General features: G+C 36.6%; 1 protein-coding gene across 5 annotated transcripts in view; it reads right to left on the bottom strand.

The window, feature by feature from the left end:
- The window catches only part of ROBO1 (roundabout guidance receptor 1), a 690543-nt gene that overhangs the window by 341639 nt on the left and 326709 nt on the right, over positions 1-22195 (bottom strand). For all 5 annotated transcript variants that reach the window (XM_052666594.1, XM_052666640.1, XM_052666623.1 and 2 more), the window contains exon 3: positions 18484-18567. In XM_052666594.1, the coding sequence (XP_052522554.1) occupies positions 18484-18567 (84 nt within the window). The remainder of the gene's footprint in view (positions 1-18483; positions 18568-22195) is intronic.

The raw sequence follows: 22195 nt of genomic DNA, 5'->3' as shown, positions 1-22195 counted from the left end.
ATAGGAAAGGACTCATTCAAAATCTTCATTTTAGCATAATTTTGCCCACTGCCTCTCTGTCATCTGCTATTTTTCATTCTATTTCCATTGGTCTTGTGTGAAATGGAAAAATCATGTAGGGGAGGGAGACCTATATTTATTACATACATTTCTACAGAGAATATATTTAAGTGTTTCCTTCTGCTGCTGCACTTGGGAACATGGTTGATCAAATAATTGAAATCTTATTTCATTTCTGGCTTTACTGCAGAGAAAGACATTGGCTAGAACCTCCTATGTTACTCAAATGTATTCTTCAAGTTAGGTCTCTAGTATTACGGGACAAATTGGATGAGTATAGATTTTTACTTCTTTAATCTAAATGAAACCAACAAGTAATTGCAAGCAAATTATGTTTAACTGTAGCATCTTAGTGATTAAGAATAATTTTTAAATGCCAGAGGACAAGTTTTAGAAGCCACCACTACCACACCAGTGAATAACACAAAAATAAATACATACCTAAAATGAGAGTTTGAGAAGGAATTTAAGTATTACATATCCTGTGAAATTAAACCTTACCCCAATGGAGAAAAGAATAGGACCCAAGCATAACCACAAATAAAGAAATGGTTAAAACATGAACACCGAAGAACAGGAAACATGGCTAAACTCTGTATGTATACTGAGAGACGACATGAAGAATTTTCTTCATTTACTTTGTGTAAAACAAGATCTTTCTATTTAAGCCAAGTTGCAGACTGCCTGCCTCTTCTTTGACCTGGCTCATCTAGTCCTCATATCTGATGTATGATGTGAGAAGCCTGGTACTCTAATGCAAATAGGACTACATATGTGGATTACATACGTGCATGTGATACTGAGACTAAAAAGCAAATCCACCACAGAAATCCAGCATTACTGCTACTCATCAAGACAGGTGTCTACACAGTGCAATCAGGTAGGTTGTCTATTGGTAAGTAGAGATACTTATCCACAATTATCCACATGTATTTGAAGAATAGTACTTAATAGTAGAATCTTCTGCCTTCATATAAGGGATGCAGCTTCTTCACTACGTAACTGACTTTCTTTTTTTGCATCAGAGTTTTATCTGGAACTGAAGCTTTAGTCTAGTCTAGGGTCATGCTGTCAGAGCTTGTTTCCATTATTAGCTTTTGCTTCTTCTCAACTGAAACTTACAATTTTTCATTACTAATATATTTTTCATAGTTTCTTTGAGTCTCTTATTCAAATCATGTGACTGTTTTATAGTCACATTCAAAATCTTTCCTTGAGCCAACTGCAATATGATGCTCTTAAAAGGGCAATTTCTGCTCCAGAGCTCTTACAATTTTGTATTATTCCTAGCAGTTCTATTTCTGACTATGCCGAGTCGTTAGACAAGATGCAATCTGAATAATGAGATTCAGAATATGACTACTGCTAATTAGCAGCTGTTAACAACTGAAAAGATGCATGCGGTACTAATACTTCAAGGCTAACAGAGAGAAGGACTTCCTACATTATGAGAGGTTCTTCACAGGGTTGCTCTGTTTCCCCAAATAAGTCTATTGTTGTTGGCACTCATACTGTAGGGACAAAGATCTTATCGTCAGTGTACAGGCAGTAAGCCATCCCAACAGATGGTTTCTGTTGTGGGTAGAGCATGTGTGTTGGCTGCAATACACTGGAGTGATGATGCCCACTTAGGACAACTGAAGTGTCTACTCACCTTGATTTTCTGCACCTCAATTAATGACTCAGTTCTGAAGCCGATGTATTTTAAAAACCTGTTCATACTAAGGTTTTCACTGTTCCTCTCGTAAGGAGGTAATTGTAACGACAATCACATCATCACCTTTTATCCTTCAGCTAGAAGAATCTCATAGAATGAGCCAAAAAATTTTTACTAGGTCTGCCAAGGTTTGTAAATATGTCAACAAGATGAGGAAATTCTACAATAGTCCCTGAGCTAAAACAGCACATGCGTGTACCCTTGAATCTGTAGTGCTCTTAAGTGAGAGCGCCTTCTACATAACTACTGCTGTGCTGTTGTAAAATGGTTTAATTTACTGAAGGTATTTTAGCTAGATGTACTTACTTCCTAGTAAGAAACAGTACTTTACAGAGAGTATTTTTGAAATGACAGCAAATCACCTATGTTATTACAAAGTCAGTACCTGATGTTTTGCCTGCTTACCTGCTCTGCAGCATGAATTTCACTGAGTAATAGAATGCTTTTGGAAAAAAAATATATATTTTTGAGCCCCTAAAATTGACACTGGGAAATGGTATATCTCTTAAAATTATAGCAATTTTAGTTTTCTTTTATATCATTCAGTAGTTGTTCAGTGCCATCAGCAGTGAATAATGCATGACTAGCCACAAACATGGCATGAAAACAAATGGTTTCCTAAACTGCTAGATCAATGAAGCCTGGTTTACCAAGGACTGATTTCTTGCATCTTGCCTCAGCACTCACACAATCGCAATTTGTTTTTTTCTGCTCCTGATTTCTACACTGTCCACAGCATAATGCTCTATCATCAGTTCCCAATCCTCACCCATCACAACATACTGCTTCTCTCTCATGTAATCTGTTTACAGTTTTTCAGATATTGACTGGCTAAGAGTCAGCCCACACCATAGGCAGTTGCAGCTACACTTCTGTTGGTTTGTCAAGCAGTGTAAGCAGAATGAGACCTGCCTTTTAGAGAACAGATAAGATCTTTCTCCTCTCTGTCAAATTAAATTGGCATTCAAATGTCAATAGGAGAGCTACAATCAAAGATAGTTTTTCACTTTCACTAAGAAATGCAAACAAATAAAGACTACTTTTGCACTTCACTATCAAATCTACTTTTGCACTTCACTATCAAATATTCATACTATTTTGATGTTTTCCTACCTCTGAAGAAGTGCTGCATTCACTTTGTTTTTCTTTGCTATTTAACATATCATGTTAACATTTTATTGACTCAAAAATGTCTGATTATTATGGTTTATGTTCCCTACAAAAGAACCCTCTGGACCTCTTAACTCACTTTTCAACAGAGATTTACTTGTAAGGGCTGAAATGCACAGAAATGTTAGGGCAGCCTCATGGTTTTCAGTACATCATGCTGCTGAGCATCTATTCTGCTTTTGTTACTTAACTATTCTTTTTAAAAGAAATATTTGTAATTTATTGAAATGTAATGTATATTTCATTTGTATTACACTTACTCTCCAACATGCAGTACTTGCAACAGTCATTTAAAATAGCATTTTCTGTATGACTATAAATCTGAAAGGCCTTTTAAAAAAGGAAATAACTATGATAGAATTAAGTTGTGAAACAACCTTTTTATGAACCCTTGTAGTTCAGTCCTGGTGGAGCTCAGCCTTATTCAATTAGAACCCAAGGTACTGCATGCTAGAGACAGAATGAAAAGCTCCTTACTGTATAACTTGCTATACAACCTGATATTGTATAAAATGTATAGCATCATAAGATTGCTGTTAGACTACTGAAGTCAGTAAGAACAGAAGATGTTTTCTGATGCTTTCTTCACTTGAAAAACTTATTCTTGGTTTAGTTTAATTCATTTTGATGTATGGTAATAGTTTCATGAAATTTTCTACTCTTTAAGTTCCAAACAAAAGTTATTTGAGAAATTTCATAGATATGTCTTATCACTTGTGCGATGTGATTATCTATGAAAATCATACTTCTAACACAGCCATCTACTGTAACAACTTCAATGCTTAAACAAAATGTAAATCCATCCACTCTGACATATAAAGAAAGAATATTTCTTTCATCATTGATTTCTGTTTATCTTAACAGTTCATCAGTGGAGAAGTATTTATGTAACACAGTCATCTGTGAAATTCAACATGCTTTAATCCACAACTTCGTTTGTTTAATGTTTTGGACCTATAATCATAGAATTGTAGAATGGTTTGAGTTGGAAGAGATGTTAAAGATCATCTAGTTCCAACTCCCTGCTATGAGCAAGGCTGCAACCACAATAATATATACCTATCTTATAATGAGGAGGTTATATGAAAACTAACTACTCTAAACCCCTATTTGGCTTATCAAGAGCTTATTTATTGAGGAATTTCTATTTTTTCCATATTTTTATTATTTTTCTTAATAAAAATATTTATTTTAGGAATTACATACTTTATTTAATCTCATGCAAAAATGTTACATTATTTCATATATCAGTTAAGCATTGCTGAACATTTTCTCTCCGCACTTAGAGGGTATAGCTAACTGGTCACTGAGGAGTAAATACTCATTGTAAGTGTAAATGCTCACTGTTTGAGTCAAACAACTACTTACTACTTAGCATATTTACACATCTCAGTGGAATTCCCACTGATCTAAATCCAACTGGGCCTATTTCTACAATTTTCCCTGCAGAGTATATTTGAAGAAGAGGAGTGGACCTTTGTAGAGATCAGATCCACATGCAGATGAATTTCCAGGCATAGCTAAATATAAATCATTACAAAATCTTTGCTTTGAATAATATGAAATTAAGAACTTGAAATCAAAAGCAATACTCCCTGAATTGCTGGCCACTTTGAACAGAACCACATCTTCAGAAAAAAATTGATTTGTAGTTCCATAGGTTAAATTAATCAACATAAATAGGATCATACCATTTCATAATGCACATCCAACATTTTAGTATGGAATAATTCAAGACAGCACTTGGCAAAAATCAACAAGCCTAATCTCACCCATTTTACCAGTGCCAAGGGGTATGGAGAGAAGGGGGAGGGATGGGTCTTTTATGATATCTGGATCATATGTGGACTACCTTTGCCAAAAAAAAATGCTTAATCTATTGGCATTTCAAACAAATAAAAATTATATCTCAGTATTCAGTGTTCTAGTTTTTCAACTATTTGAAAAATAAAAGAACTCAAGAATGTTCTTGAGAAATCTTTGCGTTCTTATTTTTAAGTCACAGCTAAAAATAAAATCCCGTCAGTACTCCACTCACTTGAATACAATGAAAATCTCTAGGGGTGTCATTTACAAAAATGAATGATACAGAGCTATCACATAAAATTCAGAATATCTGGATTTTTTTTTTTTTTTTTGAAAGAGCAATTTGATATACGTCAGGTGTTACAGTAAAATCTTTTCAGTGACTTAAAATTTTCCATCATATCACAGAGAGCCATACAATGTAAAACAAAAAAAGCATTATGTTTGACTTAGAAGGCAAGAGGAATTTCTTTCTATAAATCAGAAACTGACTGAATACAACACGTATATGAGATACCTTTGGGAAACATAAAGTTGTGAAATGTAGTTAGAATACAGTGGTATAGCTAATTTCTACTATTTTAGTGGTATATTCCCTGGCTTTCATTAGATGATCATTCTTTAAAGGAAATTTAATTGCTTCAAATCCCTTTTGATTTCTGCCTGTGGATGGAAGGACACATTGATAATAAAAAGAATTTCAGAATAACACAAAGTATGTGCTTACTGCTTGTTCTTGTTTTCTGTGGCCTTTTTTTTTTTTTTTTTTTTGGCTTTGCATTTAAACACTGTGTTTAGCTTCTCTGCCTTTTCCTTATTAAGCCACATAGGGATGAATTACATTTAAAGCTGATAAATCTACTGGACAAACTGGAAACAACGCTCAGAAAATCTTTCTCAGATTATGTAGATGCTGAGGGCATCCTTGGCCTAATATTATTCGCAGTATCAGTTTTTGCTAAAAGATCTTTCTGTGCAAAAGCACTGAAGGATCATCTTCAGTGAGTCTATTTTAAAGAGCATTTATTTGTTAGGTCTGCTTATGATCTTACCTATGACAAAGGTAAATGATTTTAAGCCAAAATAATGTGGATTTAGATTAGATATTCAGAAGAAATTCTTCATTTTGAGGCATTGGAATAGGTTGCTCAGAGAAGATGTAAAGAAAATAAAATGGAGGAAATAGCTGAATACCAGATGTGTAATAAAGCCACGAGAATAAGCTTCATTTCCCAAAAGAAGATAAACTTTTCTTCTTTAAAAAACTATTTAAATGAGGTCTCATTAGCATCAGTGGTTGGTGCTCAAGGTGTGCTAACTTTGTTAACCTTCTGATTAAGTCCCAACAGCTCTGTGACCTAGTTTTTCTGTGCTGGCCATCTAAAACATGTTCTGATGCATACTGTTGACAGGATAGTTCCAGAACCAGTATAATTGGTGAGCCTTAAGCTATTTAGAGCTTGAAAATGCAAGAAACCATTAATATGAAAACTCACATGCCTGCCGTCTCCTTCTCAGATGGAACTAATGAAGTGAAACACTCTGCGCCTTCAATATACCTTAAAGACTGCTTTCTCATGTAACCCTCTTGCAGATTTGCTTATAAAATATTGAAGTTTATCAGTAAAAGAAATTGTAAAGATAAGAATGAAAGCAGAGTTGAATATTATTAACAGTGATTCAAAGAAAGGGCTTTTTCAAATGTAAATGTTTAATTAACACGGTGGATGGTAGAAGATACTTGCATAATGTTTCAAATACTTGGTTTTGATAGATTTTCCATATTCGGTCTTTTTTGTTTTTTGTTTTTCCTGCTAAATATTGAGAAAGTTTGTCTGGGCTTTGTTTCAGGCTGTAGGCACTGAACCTTACAAATCATTCAGGTCAAACTGTTCCTCTTCATCAGTCGAATTCATAGAGCACTGTTTTGTTATTACTGGCCAGTGAGCCCAATAGTAGTGTAGTGAGTAGTGTAGTGAGTAGTGGAAGCTACTGTCTCGGAGTTCTTTCTTCAGCTGAGTCCAGCTACCCCTTCTGCCTTCTACCGTTTTGTGTATGTCCTTTTCTTCTCATCTGTACTTGCTACCAACAGAGCTGCTTCTTAATCTGGGTTTGATGAGTAAAGCTTAACAAATTGTGGAATAGATTAAGGGGATGAGGGCCAGTAAGGAGTTTGGAGTAAGGCCAGAAGTAGCACGTGCCATAGGGTCATGGGAGGAGAGGCAGGAGGGTAACTGTAGGTGTACCAGCACCACCCCTTTCCCCCTATTCACTTAGATTGGAGAAAAGTCATTGAGCCCAGGAGTGTAGTTCTAGGACTTCTCACCCTATAAGTACATATAGTTGAGACCTTTTCTAAGAAAGTAGAGTGGTACAAGTGGTAAAGGGGCACAGGAAAATATGAAAATTGATTGTGTCCTTTTATTCCTCAGGATGATTGTTGAGGAAATGTAGTAATCTAGCCTATTGGCTAAGCAATACTTTAACCAAGAAGTTTGCAGCACTATTTTAAAGGAACACATATCATTTCCTGTAAATCAGAAGGCAGCATACAATGTGTCATGTCATGACTCTTAGTAGCTTAATATCAAACCTCTAATGGACTTCCATGTGAGTCGAAAAGTACTGGAAACATTCAAATGTTCCAGCACATCTAATTTTTATTCCTAGAGTCTCATTTTCCTTCCAGCCATATGTTGTGGTGTAACCTGTCAGCAGCTCAACACCACAGGGCCATTTGCTCACTCCTTCCCTAAGGTTGGATGGTGGGATGAGGGAGAGAACTGGCAACAAAATAGAAGTCATGGGTTGAGATAATAAGTATTTACTAAGAAGAGGAAAAATGGAAACAAAAAATCAGGGATAACAATATACATAGCCACAATGCTCTCCCCTTGATGCTCAGTACCAACATTACAGGATGGTCTCAACCCCTACCAACTATCAGCCTGCATCGCTCTGAGATGTGCATCTCCCCTCCACCTGCCCACAGCATTATGGCCTTCCCAGGCCCCTGCCATGGCCCTGCTAGGGGCCAATAATCTCAATAATCTTAAAAAAAAAAAGAAGGAAAATGCATTTTATAACCTGTAGATGACTTCAGAACTTATACTATTCTAATTGGATTCAGGTTTTAGTCATTTTTTAAATCTCATAAATAATATTTATGGAAACCGCCGCTTTCTGAAGGAAATGGACTACAGTTGGATGGACATTGGATCCACCTTACTACCAATAGATGTGTAATGGCTAGAAGGAAATTAATAAAAAACTGTAGTGAATCATAATTTCTCACTATATTCTGTTCAAGCCATGTCTAAAGGGATGTCCAACATTTTCTCATACTATACTTCACTGTGAGCACTATTGTAGGGACTATCACAGAGGCACAGTTCTAGGAAAACTAACTAAGCCATTTCAAAATGCACTACTCTGATACACTTGTCTGCTTAAGTGCATCCATCTTGCTTTGATCAGGCCGCCAAAATAAATGTGTCATGATGCTAACTCTGCAGTCACTTCATCAGTAAGTTCATGGTACCTTTCTTTTTCTTTCTTTTTCTCCTGCTTTCTGTCAAAATTTACTGTTTACAGTGATGTAAAGAGTGCAAGATTATTCATTTGTTTTTAAGGAAAAATAATTTACATAGAAAATGATGAAGGGCCTCATTAGACATCACAGTACAAGTAAAAAAATCAATGCTATTCTGCTATCTAAATGTTTAAATCTACTGAAAAGCAACCGAGTTTCTCTTGGACAAGAAGGAAAACTTTCTTCTAAGAGAAAAAGCCAAGTCTTTTTTTTTTAGCTTTGTAGAAAACCAGAAGCAAGACAGACAATCTTATTTGGTTAAGAATTAGAGAGAAATAATTAAAAAAAAAAAAAAAAAAAAAAAACAAGAAAAAAACAAAAGACAGATATTCAGTGGATTTTGGGTGGGTAAGTTATGAGTGGCTGAGAGGGTCGGTTACTCCATTCCAATCTTAGCTGAACTGCGACCCTTCTCTTCCTGCTGAGTGTTCAAAAATGCATTGTGAAATTAGGAAAAGACGGAGAAAAAAGAAAAAGCTGGAGGCTGCAGCAGCTGGAGTTTATTAGCTTACAAGAACCATCTGATAGGAATAATAGGAAGAGCCTAGGAGCATGCAACTAATCAAGACAAAAAACTAGTGTTGATTCAGAAAAGTTTACTTTGTAAGTTCATTGTGTGAAAAACAACAAAGATTGGTGTTCTACCTACAGTTACACAATGAAGAAGTGAGTTTTAGTAGCAATTTTTCACTACCTTTTAGGAAAAATCAGACAGGAACTCTATAAATAAAATATTGTCTAGTAAATTATAACTTGTACCACAAAAAAGTGTGTCCTTTCTCAGGGTCACTGAAAATCAATACAGTTCTTTATGAAAAGCTCTTTACAATGTTTTAACACCTGTAGGTGATGGTTCAATTTGCTACAGCCTATGGATAAGTGATGTGCAAGAATCGTGTACACAGAAATCGTGTACAGAAAGTGCTGAAATAAATGTCTGGAAATGCTTCCAGAAAGATCTTCTAAAACTAAATTCTTTGTCTGCTGATTGATTTTGGTTTTTTAATTATTATTTTATTTTTCACTGCTAATGTATGAAACTGCAATTCTGGGACAAAAGTTGCAATTAAAGACGCTGCTAAAAGGGCAAATCAGTTTTGATGGAAAATCCTCCTCATATATTCTTAGGCTTTTAGAATTGCATGTTTTGGGTTCAACACTGTTTCCTACAATACTCCTGTCTCTAAACTGGGATGTTGTGTTCCAGATTTTACAACAGTTGTATGGGAAAAACCTTGATGGATCACTGGCTTAGAACATAATGGTTAATGGACTTCAGCTTGTATGAAAGATAGTAACAAGCAGAAGTCTGCCAGGTCCGTCCCAGGACCTGCTTCAGTTCTTTATTAATGACATGGAGAAGGATGGGCATGGTATGTTCATTATGTTTTCAAGTTAAACCAACATAGGGAAACCACTCCATGTGCCTAATGCACATGGAAAGCAGGCTACCACCTGCAAAGAGACAGGTTGGTAGAAGGAGCGAGCCAACAAGAACCTTACAAAATTCCACAAGGACAAATGCAAAGTCTTCCCTTAGTATAGCTGAAAGAACCCTCTGCCTCAGCACAGGCTGGGGAGCAGCTCTGTCAGAAAGACATGGGGATCTGGACCAGTAGCAAGATGAATTGACTCCACAGCCTGCCCTTACAGCAGACAGCCAGCAACATCATCAGCTGTGGAAATGCAGAAGTAAGAGATCAAGGGAAGGAATTATCTCTCTCTACTCAGTATTCATCTGAAGTACTGTATCCAGTTTTGGGCTCTCCAGTGCAGGAAAGACATTGATAAACAGGGATGTATTCAGTAGTGTCACCAGGATGATTTGCCCTATGAGGGGTGGCTAAGGAACCAGAACTTGCTCAGCTATGGCGGAAATGTAACAGCTACCTATCTATATGGACAGGAAGATCACTGAAAAGATGGAGAGAGGCTCTTCTTGGTTGTAGTAGGGTGAGAGACAAGAGGCATAAGTTGAAATGAGAGGTTCAGACTGGATATAATGAGAAAAATTTTCCCCTTGAGGACTGGCAGGCTGTGGTATGAGATGCCCAAAGAGTCTGTGCAGGCTCCATCATTGAAAGTTTTCAGCACTAACTGGATAAAGCACTGAGCAGGCTGGTCTGACCTCATAGATGACTGTGTCTGAATAGGAGGCCTGAGTAGAGACCTGCAACAGTTGCTTCCAACTTGAGTTATACATGATCCTGTATAGCAATTATTATGAAATTGAGCAACAGTGCTTCTCAACATTTTTCTTTTCCTCTAATACTGAAGGTAGTTCAGCATCATTATAGCCACAACAAACAAATCTAGTTATATCTAGTTATAAATATTACTAGATATAAATCTAGTGATTAATAACAACATATGTGTTATCAACTTTCTATTTCTTTAAAAAAAAATTGCTTGGGTAAAACAAAAGACTAACTTGTCTAATACACCCGAATAAGGATGGGGAGCATTCTCTTATTTTTCTCATCTTGTGGTAATGTTGACTTACTGGCAGACACTTCTGAATATTTTCACAAAGTGCTTTGCATACTCAGTTCACTGAACTGACATCATCGTCTGAGGGTATTTTCCTCTGTCTTTGCTCTTGCTAGGAGACCCTCAGCAGAAAGCCACTCATCAGTTCCATGGATTCCTAACTGTGATGTCAAATGAAAAAAAGTATAATTTGAGGAGAAGGCTTTTTGTTTTGATTTTGCTTGTCTCATGATTAATTAGGAACACACAAAATCAGGATTAAAATGCTTCTCATAGGCAATAAATCTGGCATGCATATCCTATCGTAGCCTATCACAAATTTAAATCTTTGTAAAAGAGATATCAAGCTCCTGTTTGGAAACTATTTTAGAATCTACTGATGTAAAAGACTCTATATTTATATCCCCCATTAAATAAATCCTATTTTATGCCTGCCTATTCTTTCATCAGTTAAGTAGTAAAGTATGAATATACACTTAGAAGCAGCTACTACAGAGTAATTAACAGTTTGAAGATAGGCTATTTACTAAAAACTGGATTTCTGAACGTTGTACTGTCAACAAGCTTTGTACCTAAAATAATTTTTCCATGCACTCTCTAAGAAAATAAGGTTAGCAACAAACACCAATCCCTAATGAATCCCATTTTCAGTAATGTCTCTGTTAAAATGAGCTTCTGGTCCTTGATAACATTAATAGCCATTTTCCCTAGTCCAAATTCCTGTTTCTGAGTTACATACTGAGGGCATATACTTCTACTAATGCCATTGTAATAAAAATTCTTTTCACAATGTATAGCTGTATTTTGTTTCTTTGCTTTGTTCTTTATTTTAAATTAGTCTGATGGCTACTGAAGAACTGATTGAGAAACAATGGACTTTGCCACTGCTTCCTGTTTTGGTACAACATCAAAGTATAACACAGTAACTGGAAGAGGATATTGTCTATAAACTTTTAATGAAAGCAGGCAGGATTTATGTAAGTGTTATGCTCCAGTATTGCTACTATATGTTTTAACTAATGATTATTGCCTGAACATTGCTATCATTGTGAGGCAATTCTATTGCTTGGTGTTATGCTTACATCTCTATTTTAATACATATTGAAAAACACAACAAAGCGCTTCAATATGCATGTCAGAAGAATGCATGAAGAGAAGCACAAAATTGAAAAGACCTTGTTGGCAGTTTAGACTGACAGAAGAGAGCAGGGGATTTTATTATTGTTATTATTATTTTTATAATAAGCATAACAACCATCTGTTCCTGGATTTAGAGTGCAGATGTACTGCATGCAGTACCTTTATAAAATCAATATCATGAGGCTATGCGTTCATTCTCCCAGTGACTCGGGAGCACGCTTCCTCAGTTGGAGTATTAAAAAAGAGGAAGACTATGAAAAATTTCCCAACTGCTAGTTTTGCAAATGTATCCTGAGATGTATAAATCAAGCAGAAGTCTCCTGTGCATTACCTCTATCAGTAAGGATTCTGTAATGGCAGTTAAATAAAAAACATTGTTATTTCGTGTTTTACTCAACTCTTGTCACATATTCATTGGTTCTGCAACGCTATCAAGTAATTGTTGTTACTCTTTGGGCTGTTGGACCTCACAAACTCAGTGCAACTTGAGACATGCCAATAGCATACCTAGAATATTTACACAAAGAATACAAAGATCTTGTTTCTATGCATCATTATCAACCTGCTCCACTTCTGAAATGTTTTTCTGCAGTCTCCCCCTCAATACTTGAACATCCCTCAACCTATTCACCACTTCTTTGAATACCATTATCAAGACTCAGCTTCTTTTTTTTTTTGCATTATTTTCCCCAGAACAGTTCTTTCCAAATAATCCTTTAACTAATGATAGTTGCTACTTTATTTGACATTCAATTATGTTGTTTCTTTACAGCATTCTTATTTATTTTCTTGTTACAGTATATAGTTTTTTTTTTTCCCCTCTCACTGCTTCATTTCAGACCCAAGTTTACTATCTCTACTAATCTTCTAGAAAAGAAATGGTACAAACACATTTCATTTTTAACAGGATAAGTATTACTATAGATTTCCTTTTAAAGATATTTTGCTTTTGCTTCTTAAGATATTCACACAATGGCACCTGTCCTATTTGATGTGGTACAGCTGGCGGTCCACTATGAACAATTCTCCTTATCACAATACAAATTAGTAGTAAACAAGAAAGGTAATGCGAGGGAAAAAAAAAGATAGGATCCCTTCTCATACAAAAGAACTGTGACACAATGGATTTGTGACTAAAATCAAGGAAAAAAAAAAAGCCAAAGACTAACTGTGGGTCACATGTGAGAACCACAAGATTTCTTTGCATATTGGAAGAGACTTTTTAGAAAACTGTGAATAAAAAGCTTATTTGGAAAGATTCCTTTAAAAAACCATGCACCTACTTAATGAGGAGTGGTGATCCTTGTCTGCAAATGTTGGACTATATAGTGTTAATTTAACAAGTCATCATTCTGTTCTTTGTAACACAAGCAATACTCTGTGATCTGTTAAATGATCCCCGATATTTATGTCACAGTTGATTTAACAGGAAATGTGCTACTTCCTGGAATATAATGCATATGCACACTTCAATAACACAATACAATGCAATCTTGATTTTTTTTGAGATTGCTTTGCAGCCATCGATTATGTGGAAAATTACTGAGGCTCACGCTCAATGCTAACTGCTTTGCACTATTCTGAGGACGAAGAAGGAAGGCCAAAAGCTAAGAGTGAAAAGCTACTCTACTGAACAGGTTGGCAAAACACATGGGAACTTTTATGTGGAAATATTAATTAATCTTTTCTTGTAAATCTGCTCCTACAGAAGCATTAATCAAATATTAAACAGAAAAATACTTTTCATAGTTTTAGCCAAAACTATTTTATCCAGTCTTTTCATTCCAGTTTTCTCAATCCCTGCTGCAGTACTGTGGCTCTCAAAACTTCTCAGCCACAAGGGAACATCACTCAGCACATCACCTGCTCCTACTGATCAATAACCACAAGATTTTCTCTTGGAAATCCTGATGTTATATGACACTATTCCTTCTATGAACATCTTTCCAAATTTTCCATCTGCTTCCTATACCGAGTTCCTCTGCTATCTTACTTGGATAATTTTCCATATATCCCCTCTGATATTCAGTAGGAAGTCTCCTACACTTTTTTTTCTTGCTTCCTTTCCTTTTCTGTTTGTCTCTGTATGTACCTAAGGGATTTTAATGAAAAAAAATAAATAAGAAATGATTGGTAGCTTAGGGATTTCTTTCCACTCTAACAACTGTCCAAACAATAGTCTTAGTCTGTCTGACATCTCTATGGCCTGAGCTTGACAAAGAACTGAACTATTACTTCCATCCCTCTACCTTCTTTGGGCATTTTTTTTTGTCCAGTGCACTCTCCTACCACCTTGCTCTCCTTTCAGAATCTAGGTCCAAACTCATGGAAGTGGTAAGATATATTATCACCATTTTTAGATCTCTAAATCATGCTTATCACCTAAGATTTCCTTACTCTGTGCAGAGAAACAGATGTATTTAGAGAACATTTTAGAAAACTACTTAAAGCATCTTCCTTAGGGTAAATTAAACACAACACAGAGTATTTAAATAACATGCTTTCATGTTATTGAATATCACTCCATACTGGGCTGTTGCTTATGCACATAGTTCAAATAGTCATTTAGATTTTTATTATTGCCCATCTTAATACAATTACTTCCCAATGTGGCCATGACAGAATGGAATTGGTCTTTTATAAAGATGCCAACAAGGGAATCTTACGGGTCCATTTCTTTAAATGACATATTTGTAGTTAAAAGATTTTGGTTTTAAACACTAATTCCTTTGCTGAATCAATCCAGATATGTACAGAAACTCTAATATGGTATCCAGGTGATCACACCAGCTTTTAAATGTCTTACATTCTTGGCATTTCTCTTGTATCAAATATGCAATAGAAAACCTTGCAATCTCCTTTTGTCTAAGAGCAGTGTCACAAATATGATTAAAATCTCAGTGAATAAATGGGTGCAGTTATATCTCTTTCTTTCTAGACTTTTTCCATCCTCTAGTTACTTAAATTATAAATGCTTTCCAACAGTGATTATCTTTAATATATAATATATATGTATAATTGTCTCTGTATTTGAGTCCAGTTGTAATTACTGTGATAATAACAATCTGATAGCATGCAAACGTGCCACAGTGTATACCACATTACTGTACTGACTAGGGGAACAAAAGTCTAGAGTTGGGTGCTATAACATACTATAAATTATGAAAATTAAAATACAAACTGATCATTTTTCCAGAACAACTGATTTAGATTTTATCTGTAATTTCAGCGTTTATTTGAATGAGCTTGAGCTGGCCACTCCTCTACTCTCCCATAAAGTGATGTATTTCCTATTTGTTTTGTGGTTACTTCTAAAGGCAAGTACGCAGATCCAGAATGGATACATTAGCGCCTTGCAAGGTAGACAAAAAATTTCTCCTGACTTTAACTGGCCTTCAGGAGATCATACTGAAGCACTTTTTAGGAGTTATGGAGATCCACTCAAAAACCGTATGAAACAGCTGCATGTGTTCATCCTGAAAAACATATATGGAAAGAAAAATACATAGAAAAAAGTACTTTTTAACTCTGGAAGTTCCCACAAGAGCAGATGTTTTCCTCATTTGTCTCAACGACTAAAGTTATGGAGAGCTGGAAAGTGGAAGCATCCTATAGATGGCTCTTAACATACCCCTCAAAATTACATTCCTACAGCATGACATGATTCATTAGCTTATGTGTGGTTTGTGCGCATTCAGACAAGACAAATACAGAATTCAAACAAAACTCATACTTTTTTTTTTTTTTTTGCTAATAGGTCTAGACATCCTCTAGATGCAAAAGTTACGTAAATGATTTTAGGAAAGGGTCAGGTAGTTTTCAGCACAAATAACTTCTGGAATGGTTTTTCTTTTGGAGAATGAAATTCTATAGGCAAGAGAGAACAAAAAATACATCTATAAAACCCAGGAATTCCATATTACAACATCAGCTAGGCCTGTGAACTAGGAAAAATTTAAGAAAGTAACTTCACCTGTGAGATCATATTACAGCTAATGTTATTTTTATAAATCCTTACTGATTGCTACAGAAATCTGATAGTTTAATTTTAATACATACCCTAGAGCTTTTCTATATGAGCTAAAGCATACACGCATTGTGCAAGTGATTATTATTACATAGAAGAGGAACAATAATTGATGATTAAATCTTTAAACATAAAAAAAAAAGTTGGTCTACATTCAGTGTTCATTCAAACAGAGGCACGAAGACTCCAATTAAACAGAGCCATCCTCTAAGCTTTCCTTTTTCTTCAGCTTGTGTTTGCATCTAACTTGATCCTGACCTTTGTGTTTTCTTGAAGAACACCTATTAAAACACGGCCTTTGAGTTAACATCCTGAGAGCCTCCAGGGTGTGAGTACACTGGGGTCTGATTTTTTCAGTCTTCCCCAATGACCCCTGTTGGTCTCTTGGAGACAGGTTCAGCAGTGGCAATACAGAGTCTTAGATGTGGTGCTCATGTCCAAATGGGCATCACCGAAGGCTCATCTGAGAGGGACGCAGAAGAGTCCGCAATCTGCTCAGGCAATCCTCCCACATCCCTATGGTCTGAAGGGAGCTATTACCTTAAACAGTGCCTCATACACCTTATGTACATATCCCCTGTTTTCGGGGGAACTGAGTGGTACTTGCCTGCTGTCATCCACCTGGCTGTGCTCGCAGGGCTGAGTCCCTTCCCAAGGAAGGAGGGAAGTCTCTACCCCTCCTCAGAAATGATCTGGTGGGCATCCCGCAGATGTGTACGCATACATGTAGATGTGGTACTAAGGAAAAAAGTTTAGTGGGAATTATGGTGATAGGTTGATAACTGGACTCGTTAACCTTAGAGGACCTTTCCAACCTTAATGATTCTATGAATCTATGATACCTGCTAATAGGGGGCCTGTAGAAGTCCCTCTCCTAGCTCTGTGGGCTGTGGGCCTGAGGCAGCCATCCATGCCCATTTTGCGCAGAGTGTGCTGTGGGGCTGCAGCCATGCCCATGCCAAGGAGGGCCCCCCAGCTAAAACATTAACAATACAGGAAGGGCCACGGTCCCAAAAAAGGCTATTGAAACACAGGACCCAAGGAGTACCATTCTTAGCCCTGCTTTCTGAAGAAAAAAATACTGCAGTACATCAAAAGAAGATGCATTTTTTGAATAAGATGATCCCAAACATATCAGGGAGGATAGATGTTCCAAACTCAGAGAGAGGAAGTAAAGGAAGTAACTAAGGAAAAAAAAAAAAGAAAAAAAAAAAGGAATATTCAAATGGTAGTGAAATCCAAGTAATTCACATACACCTATGTTCCTATGTGTTTCTAAGAAGGCATCAATTTTCTTAACTCAGGGTGAATTTGTATTGCTTTGCCTTCTTACCCTTTTATAAAAATGTACTTTAAACTGGATTACAATTATGTGTCAAGGTTTTAAACCACATGCAGGGATGATTGCAGAGAGTAGGTGATGAAAGCTGTAATCATCTAAGTGGTGCATAACAGATCTGAACAACTCTGAATGGATAAGACATTACTCCCTTTTTTATACCTGCTATTCTCTTTTTATATTCAGTAAGATTGTCTTATTTATGAATATTTGAATACAACACTTTCATTAATTACTTGAATATATACAATGTTGTACGGTGTGAGCAGTTATTGTACTAGTAGCCCACTGATAAAGTATTTACAGAACCCCTTTCAGTTAAATTTTCAACTCACCTTCAAGCTTTCCAAAAGTTTCTACTACTAGAAGACTTAATACTTACCTTCACAATCTAAAACTCATTGAGGTCCAGATCTTGCCACTGCTCTGGAGCAGACATCTTTCAAGAGAGCTACACTCAGTGGTTCTGTAGCTGAGTCCAGGCTTAGCAGGCAACACAGCTCCTGGAGCTGGGTGTCACTTCAGGAGTTGCAGAACTGGCCCCCTAAGGGTCCCTGCTGCACCACACAGCATGATGATGCTTATCTGGAGCCTCTTTTATTTGACCTAGAGAGGCTTTTCTCCAGTTCATGCAAAACAGTAGTCTATGACTCTTCTTCAATTGCATCTTAGTTTCATTTGATCTTTTTCTCCCTGCTGCAAAACATTTTAGTTCTGCTCTCAACAGAAATGAAGCATGATGAGGAAGGGGCCCGAGGAGGGGGAATTAAAAAAACAAAAATCCTTATGGAAAAATCCCTGTGTATGGTCTTTGGAAAAATTGCTCTGAGATGATGTTACCTCATGCACTAATATACACAATTTAAAGGAAAATAATTGGTGTATTGTTTTCATTAGTAGAAATGGATTTTAAACACTTGAATATTTGAAATACACTGTAACACACAATAAAAGACAATCATCTTGGTGAGTTAAATAGAATAATTCCCAATAGTACTAACAGCATTGAGCTTCAAGGGTGATGGGGTAAGAAAGCTAGCCAGCAATGATGGTTAAAAAATGTGTACAGGTATTAATGGTAGATGTGGGTGGAAAGTGTCATAAGGAGGCAGTCAGGAGTATTTTGGAAAGATGCACTCTACCTGTGTAGCCCAGCGAATTGTCACCATTATCAGAGGTGGGGAGTGGCGTCCCGCTGTCGTTCCCCCTCTCTAGGTCGTCAGAGTCTGTCGGAAACAACACCAGAGCTGCTGATGGGGTCACAGGAGTAACAGGAGTTGCCATTTTGATCAAAACACGTCCAGACACAATTAAATCCACACATGACAGCAAGAGCCAAAGGGCCAGCGCGTGGCGCACGGTGTCCTCCCAACTGCATGGCAATGCCCGATGGAAGGCAGCCGGCATCGCCCCAAGCCCCCAAATACTGCCCGCTGCCCCTCGCTGCCCTCACAGCTCTCCTGCCCTTCGGCTCCCTCTCTGCAGCCTGTGCCGTGCAGCACCCGGCCCACCAGCCTGTGCAGGCTGCTGTGAGCATATGGGGACGGGGAGGCAGGGGAGCTGAATGCTAGCATTGCTAATTTTCCACCTTATTGTTAATCAAAGCTATTGACTGTGATCACTCGCCATCATCGCTTCATCTCCTGGCAATTACGGACCCAGGGGACTTCACCTCTTTGTAGGGAGGGGCTGCGAGGGGGGGGAATGTGTCTTGGCAAGCAAGTGGGGCTGCCCTGCCTCTTCTGCAAGATGGGGCTGGGCTCCCCTCTCAGAGGGCAATAGTTTAGCATCAGAGGAAGCAAGATGCGCTTTCTGAGTTGAAAGATGCTCGCAAAGAAACACTCAATTTTCATGTCACATTAAAAAAAAAAGACAAGAAAGGAAGGCAGCTGGTCAGCTAAACACAGAAATGGACACGTTTTAAGACTCCAAGATAAATTGCTGATCAAAACACCATAAACCACTGTGAAGGTAACCCATAATAATGAAGTAAATAATTCAAAGCAAAAAATAAAATAAGAACCCCAGTGGCTCTGAAAATAAAACAGCATAACCGAAAGAAATTTGTTGTCAGTATTAAAATACCTTTTTACTCTCGTCTGTTAAGGTAAAAATGCAAATTAAACTTTAATTCTTTTCTTTTTTTAATTTGCCTTTGTTATCACAATGTTCAAAAGATAATACCTAAAATGAAATATCCATGTTTTGGTTAAAAAGCTGCAAGTAGCAAACCTGTTCCCAAGAATACCAATAACACAATAGACTGCACTTCTTTTCTTGTTGATGGATGTCAGACAATTTATTAATAATCTTAAAGACCCTGAATAGAAAAGATATGTTTTACGTGTGCACGCACACACATTCTGGATTTCCAAGATGACTGAAATTAATTGTTCTATTTCAATAAATTGTACATGCTGCTAAAAATCATCTTGGTTTCACACAACTACTAACAGAAAAATGCATGAAATTAAACTACAAAAAACATACATAGGTTGTTTTTGTTTTTTTTTTTTCTGGATGCAAAGTTTTACTACCTCTGTTAATACAATGTTTAAAATGTGATGTTGAACATTCATATTCTACATTTGTGCACAAAAAAATCATAAATCCAGACCTTTTCTAAGTAATTCTCAAAGAAAAACAAACAAACAAAAAACTAAAATCCTCAAGACCAACCAGATAAAGGATTATACACAGCAGGAAGAAAAACAAACAAAACAAACCACAAAACAACACACAACATTAAGATGGCATTTCATCCTGGCAGATGAAAAAAGTGAAATATGTTCATTTACTGACCCATTCATCTTTGCTGACTCACTAATGGCCAATGTCACGCACGTCTTTAAAGCCTACTCTGGAAATGGATGTTGAGCAAACGGTTCAACATTCTGCTTCTCCAGATTGCTCACTTATTTGCATTCAAGGGTTGACTGGGTCAGAGTTTTAAATTACAGCAGTAAAGAAGAGAAAGATGGGACTTCTTTATTAAAATAAGATGCAGAGCCTGTGCCTCCTTTCTTTTGGGAAAATGTTTATAACCAACAACAGAAAGCTCAGACTGAGATTTCAAGCAATGAACCTGTCGATCATCATATCGAAAGATTAATTACATTCTAGGAGATTTAACCATACACTGCTCAAAATGATTAAGAAGAAGGAAGATGTGCAGAAAACTCCTGGCATGTTCTCATGTGAGCTTAAGATGTGCTGTCATGTGCAAATATGACTGCAAAATGAACTGGTCTTTTTTATCTAAGATACTGCTTAGGACAAAGCATTCTCAATAGAGGGTCAACATCCTCCTGGAAGACATCTCACAGAGCTACCACTGCTCACATCCTTTAGTGAGGCCTACATTGCAGAGTTAAACAAGAGCAGTTTTCATTTCAGGAATTCTGTGCGTTTGCTCCAGCCAACAGCAGCTCTAAAATGAAGCTCCAACTGTTTGCAGCCATTTGGGCATGAAAATCTTGCCTTCAGTCCCTCCAATGATTAAAATGAGGGGGTTAGTCTGTTTTTAACCCTACTCTTATTTACATGATATCTGCTAATGACAATACCTTTATTACATTGCCTATTATATACAGATTTTTCACTCATATCATCTTTGAGAAATTCAACTTTTCAACTTGGTCATAAATACGATATTCATCCAGTGTTAAATTACATGTGAAAACTGCTTTTGCTAAAGACAAGTTGAGGAAGTTGAGTTCTTGCTCTGGGTGAATTCTCCACATTTCACTGAAGAATAGCTCTGTGCTCAATTCCTGCATTTAGGGATTTAGCCCCTTGCACTGGGCTGAATTTAATTGTAGCCCTATCACAAGATCTAGTTTCACACAATTGACTTAAATGGTACATTTCACCATAAAACTGCTATGAAGGCATTCCACTGAATGCGTGGTGAAGGGCCTGAGAGTTGAGATATGATATATTTCCCTTCACTTGCTGTAGGATCAGTAAATTTTCCATTTGGCTACACTAAACATAATGAATAATTTCATATCACTACACTAGTTGCCATGCAAAACAAACTAATAAACAAACAAACCAATAAATAGACAGAAGGAAATGAATGTGATAGTCTGGAAAATTCAAATGATGAATGAAAAATTTACAGCCTGTTCCAAGTCAAAGAAGGTACTGAACTCAGGGAAATGCCACATTCACTTTACAGCAAGGCTCCCATTTATTTCAACATAATATAACGGAGTAGGGGCTTCACAGAAATGACAGAAATGTCTGTCAAAACCTCTCCAGTAAAGGTCTATGTCTTGGTTGAACTTCAGAGTCTCAAAATCAGAAGGGATTTAAGCCACAGTATCTGATATCTCAGCTTCTCAGAAAATCCTTTTTTCAACGAAATAAAACTTTAAAAGTTGCTTAAGCAGTAATTGGATGATTCATTAAAAACTAAAATAAAGATTAAGTAAAAATCTCAACATTTCATTTAAAATTAACTATTTTTACTTTTAAGTATGTAAAGTTGCAGAAATAGGGTAAAATATTTTTTTCATTTATGTTTTTTTTTGTTACCAACCAAACCAGTTTGTTCCAAAAGGGTATGCCTTGGAAGAGGACAACGAAATGTGATGCCTTGACTACCAAAGAGAGAAAAAGAAAAAGGACAGCGGTTATTAGTTGCTCTTTCACAGCAGCATTTGTGATACACCTCATTAGAGAAGCAAAACCCCCTCACCACGACGAAAAAAGAGTCTAATTTATTCTTTCCACAGCCATCTCCAGAGTCACCATTCATTAAATTAAGGAAGTACCTCATGGTATTAGAAAAAAATCATATATTTTGACTTGACAGGAAAGTGCTCATTTCCCATCAGTGAATGGTCT

Source organism: Tympanuchus pallidicinctus, unplaced genomic scaffold (genome assembly GCF_026119805.1).
Source record: "Tympanuchus pallidicinctus isolate F22 unplaced genomic scaffold, pur_lepc_1.0 scaffold10, whole genome shotgun sequence".
In the NCBI taxonomy this organism is placed as follows: Eukaryota; Metazoa; Chordata; class Aves; order Galliformes; family Phasianidae; genus Tympanuchus; species Tympanuchus pallidicinctus.
This window is presented reverse-complemented; position numbering and strand designations above follow the sequence as displayed.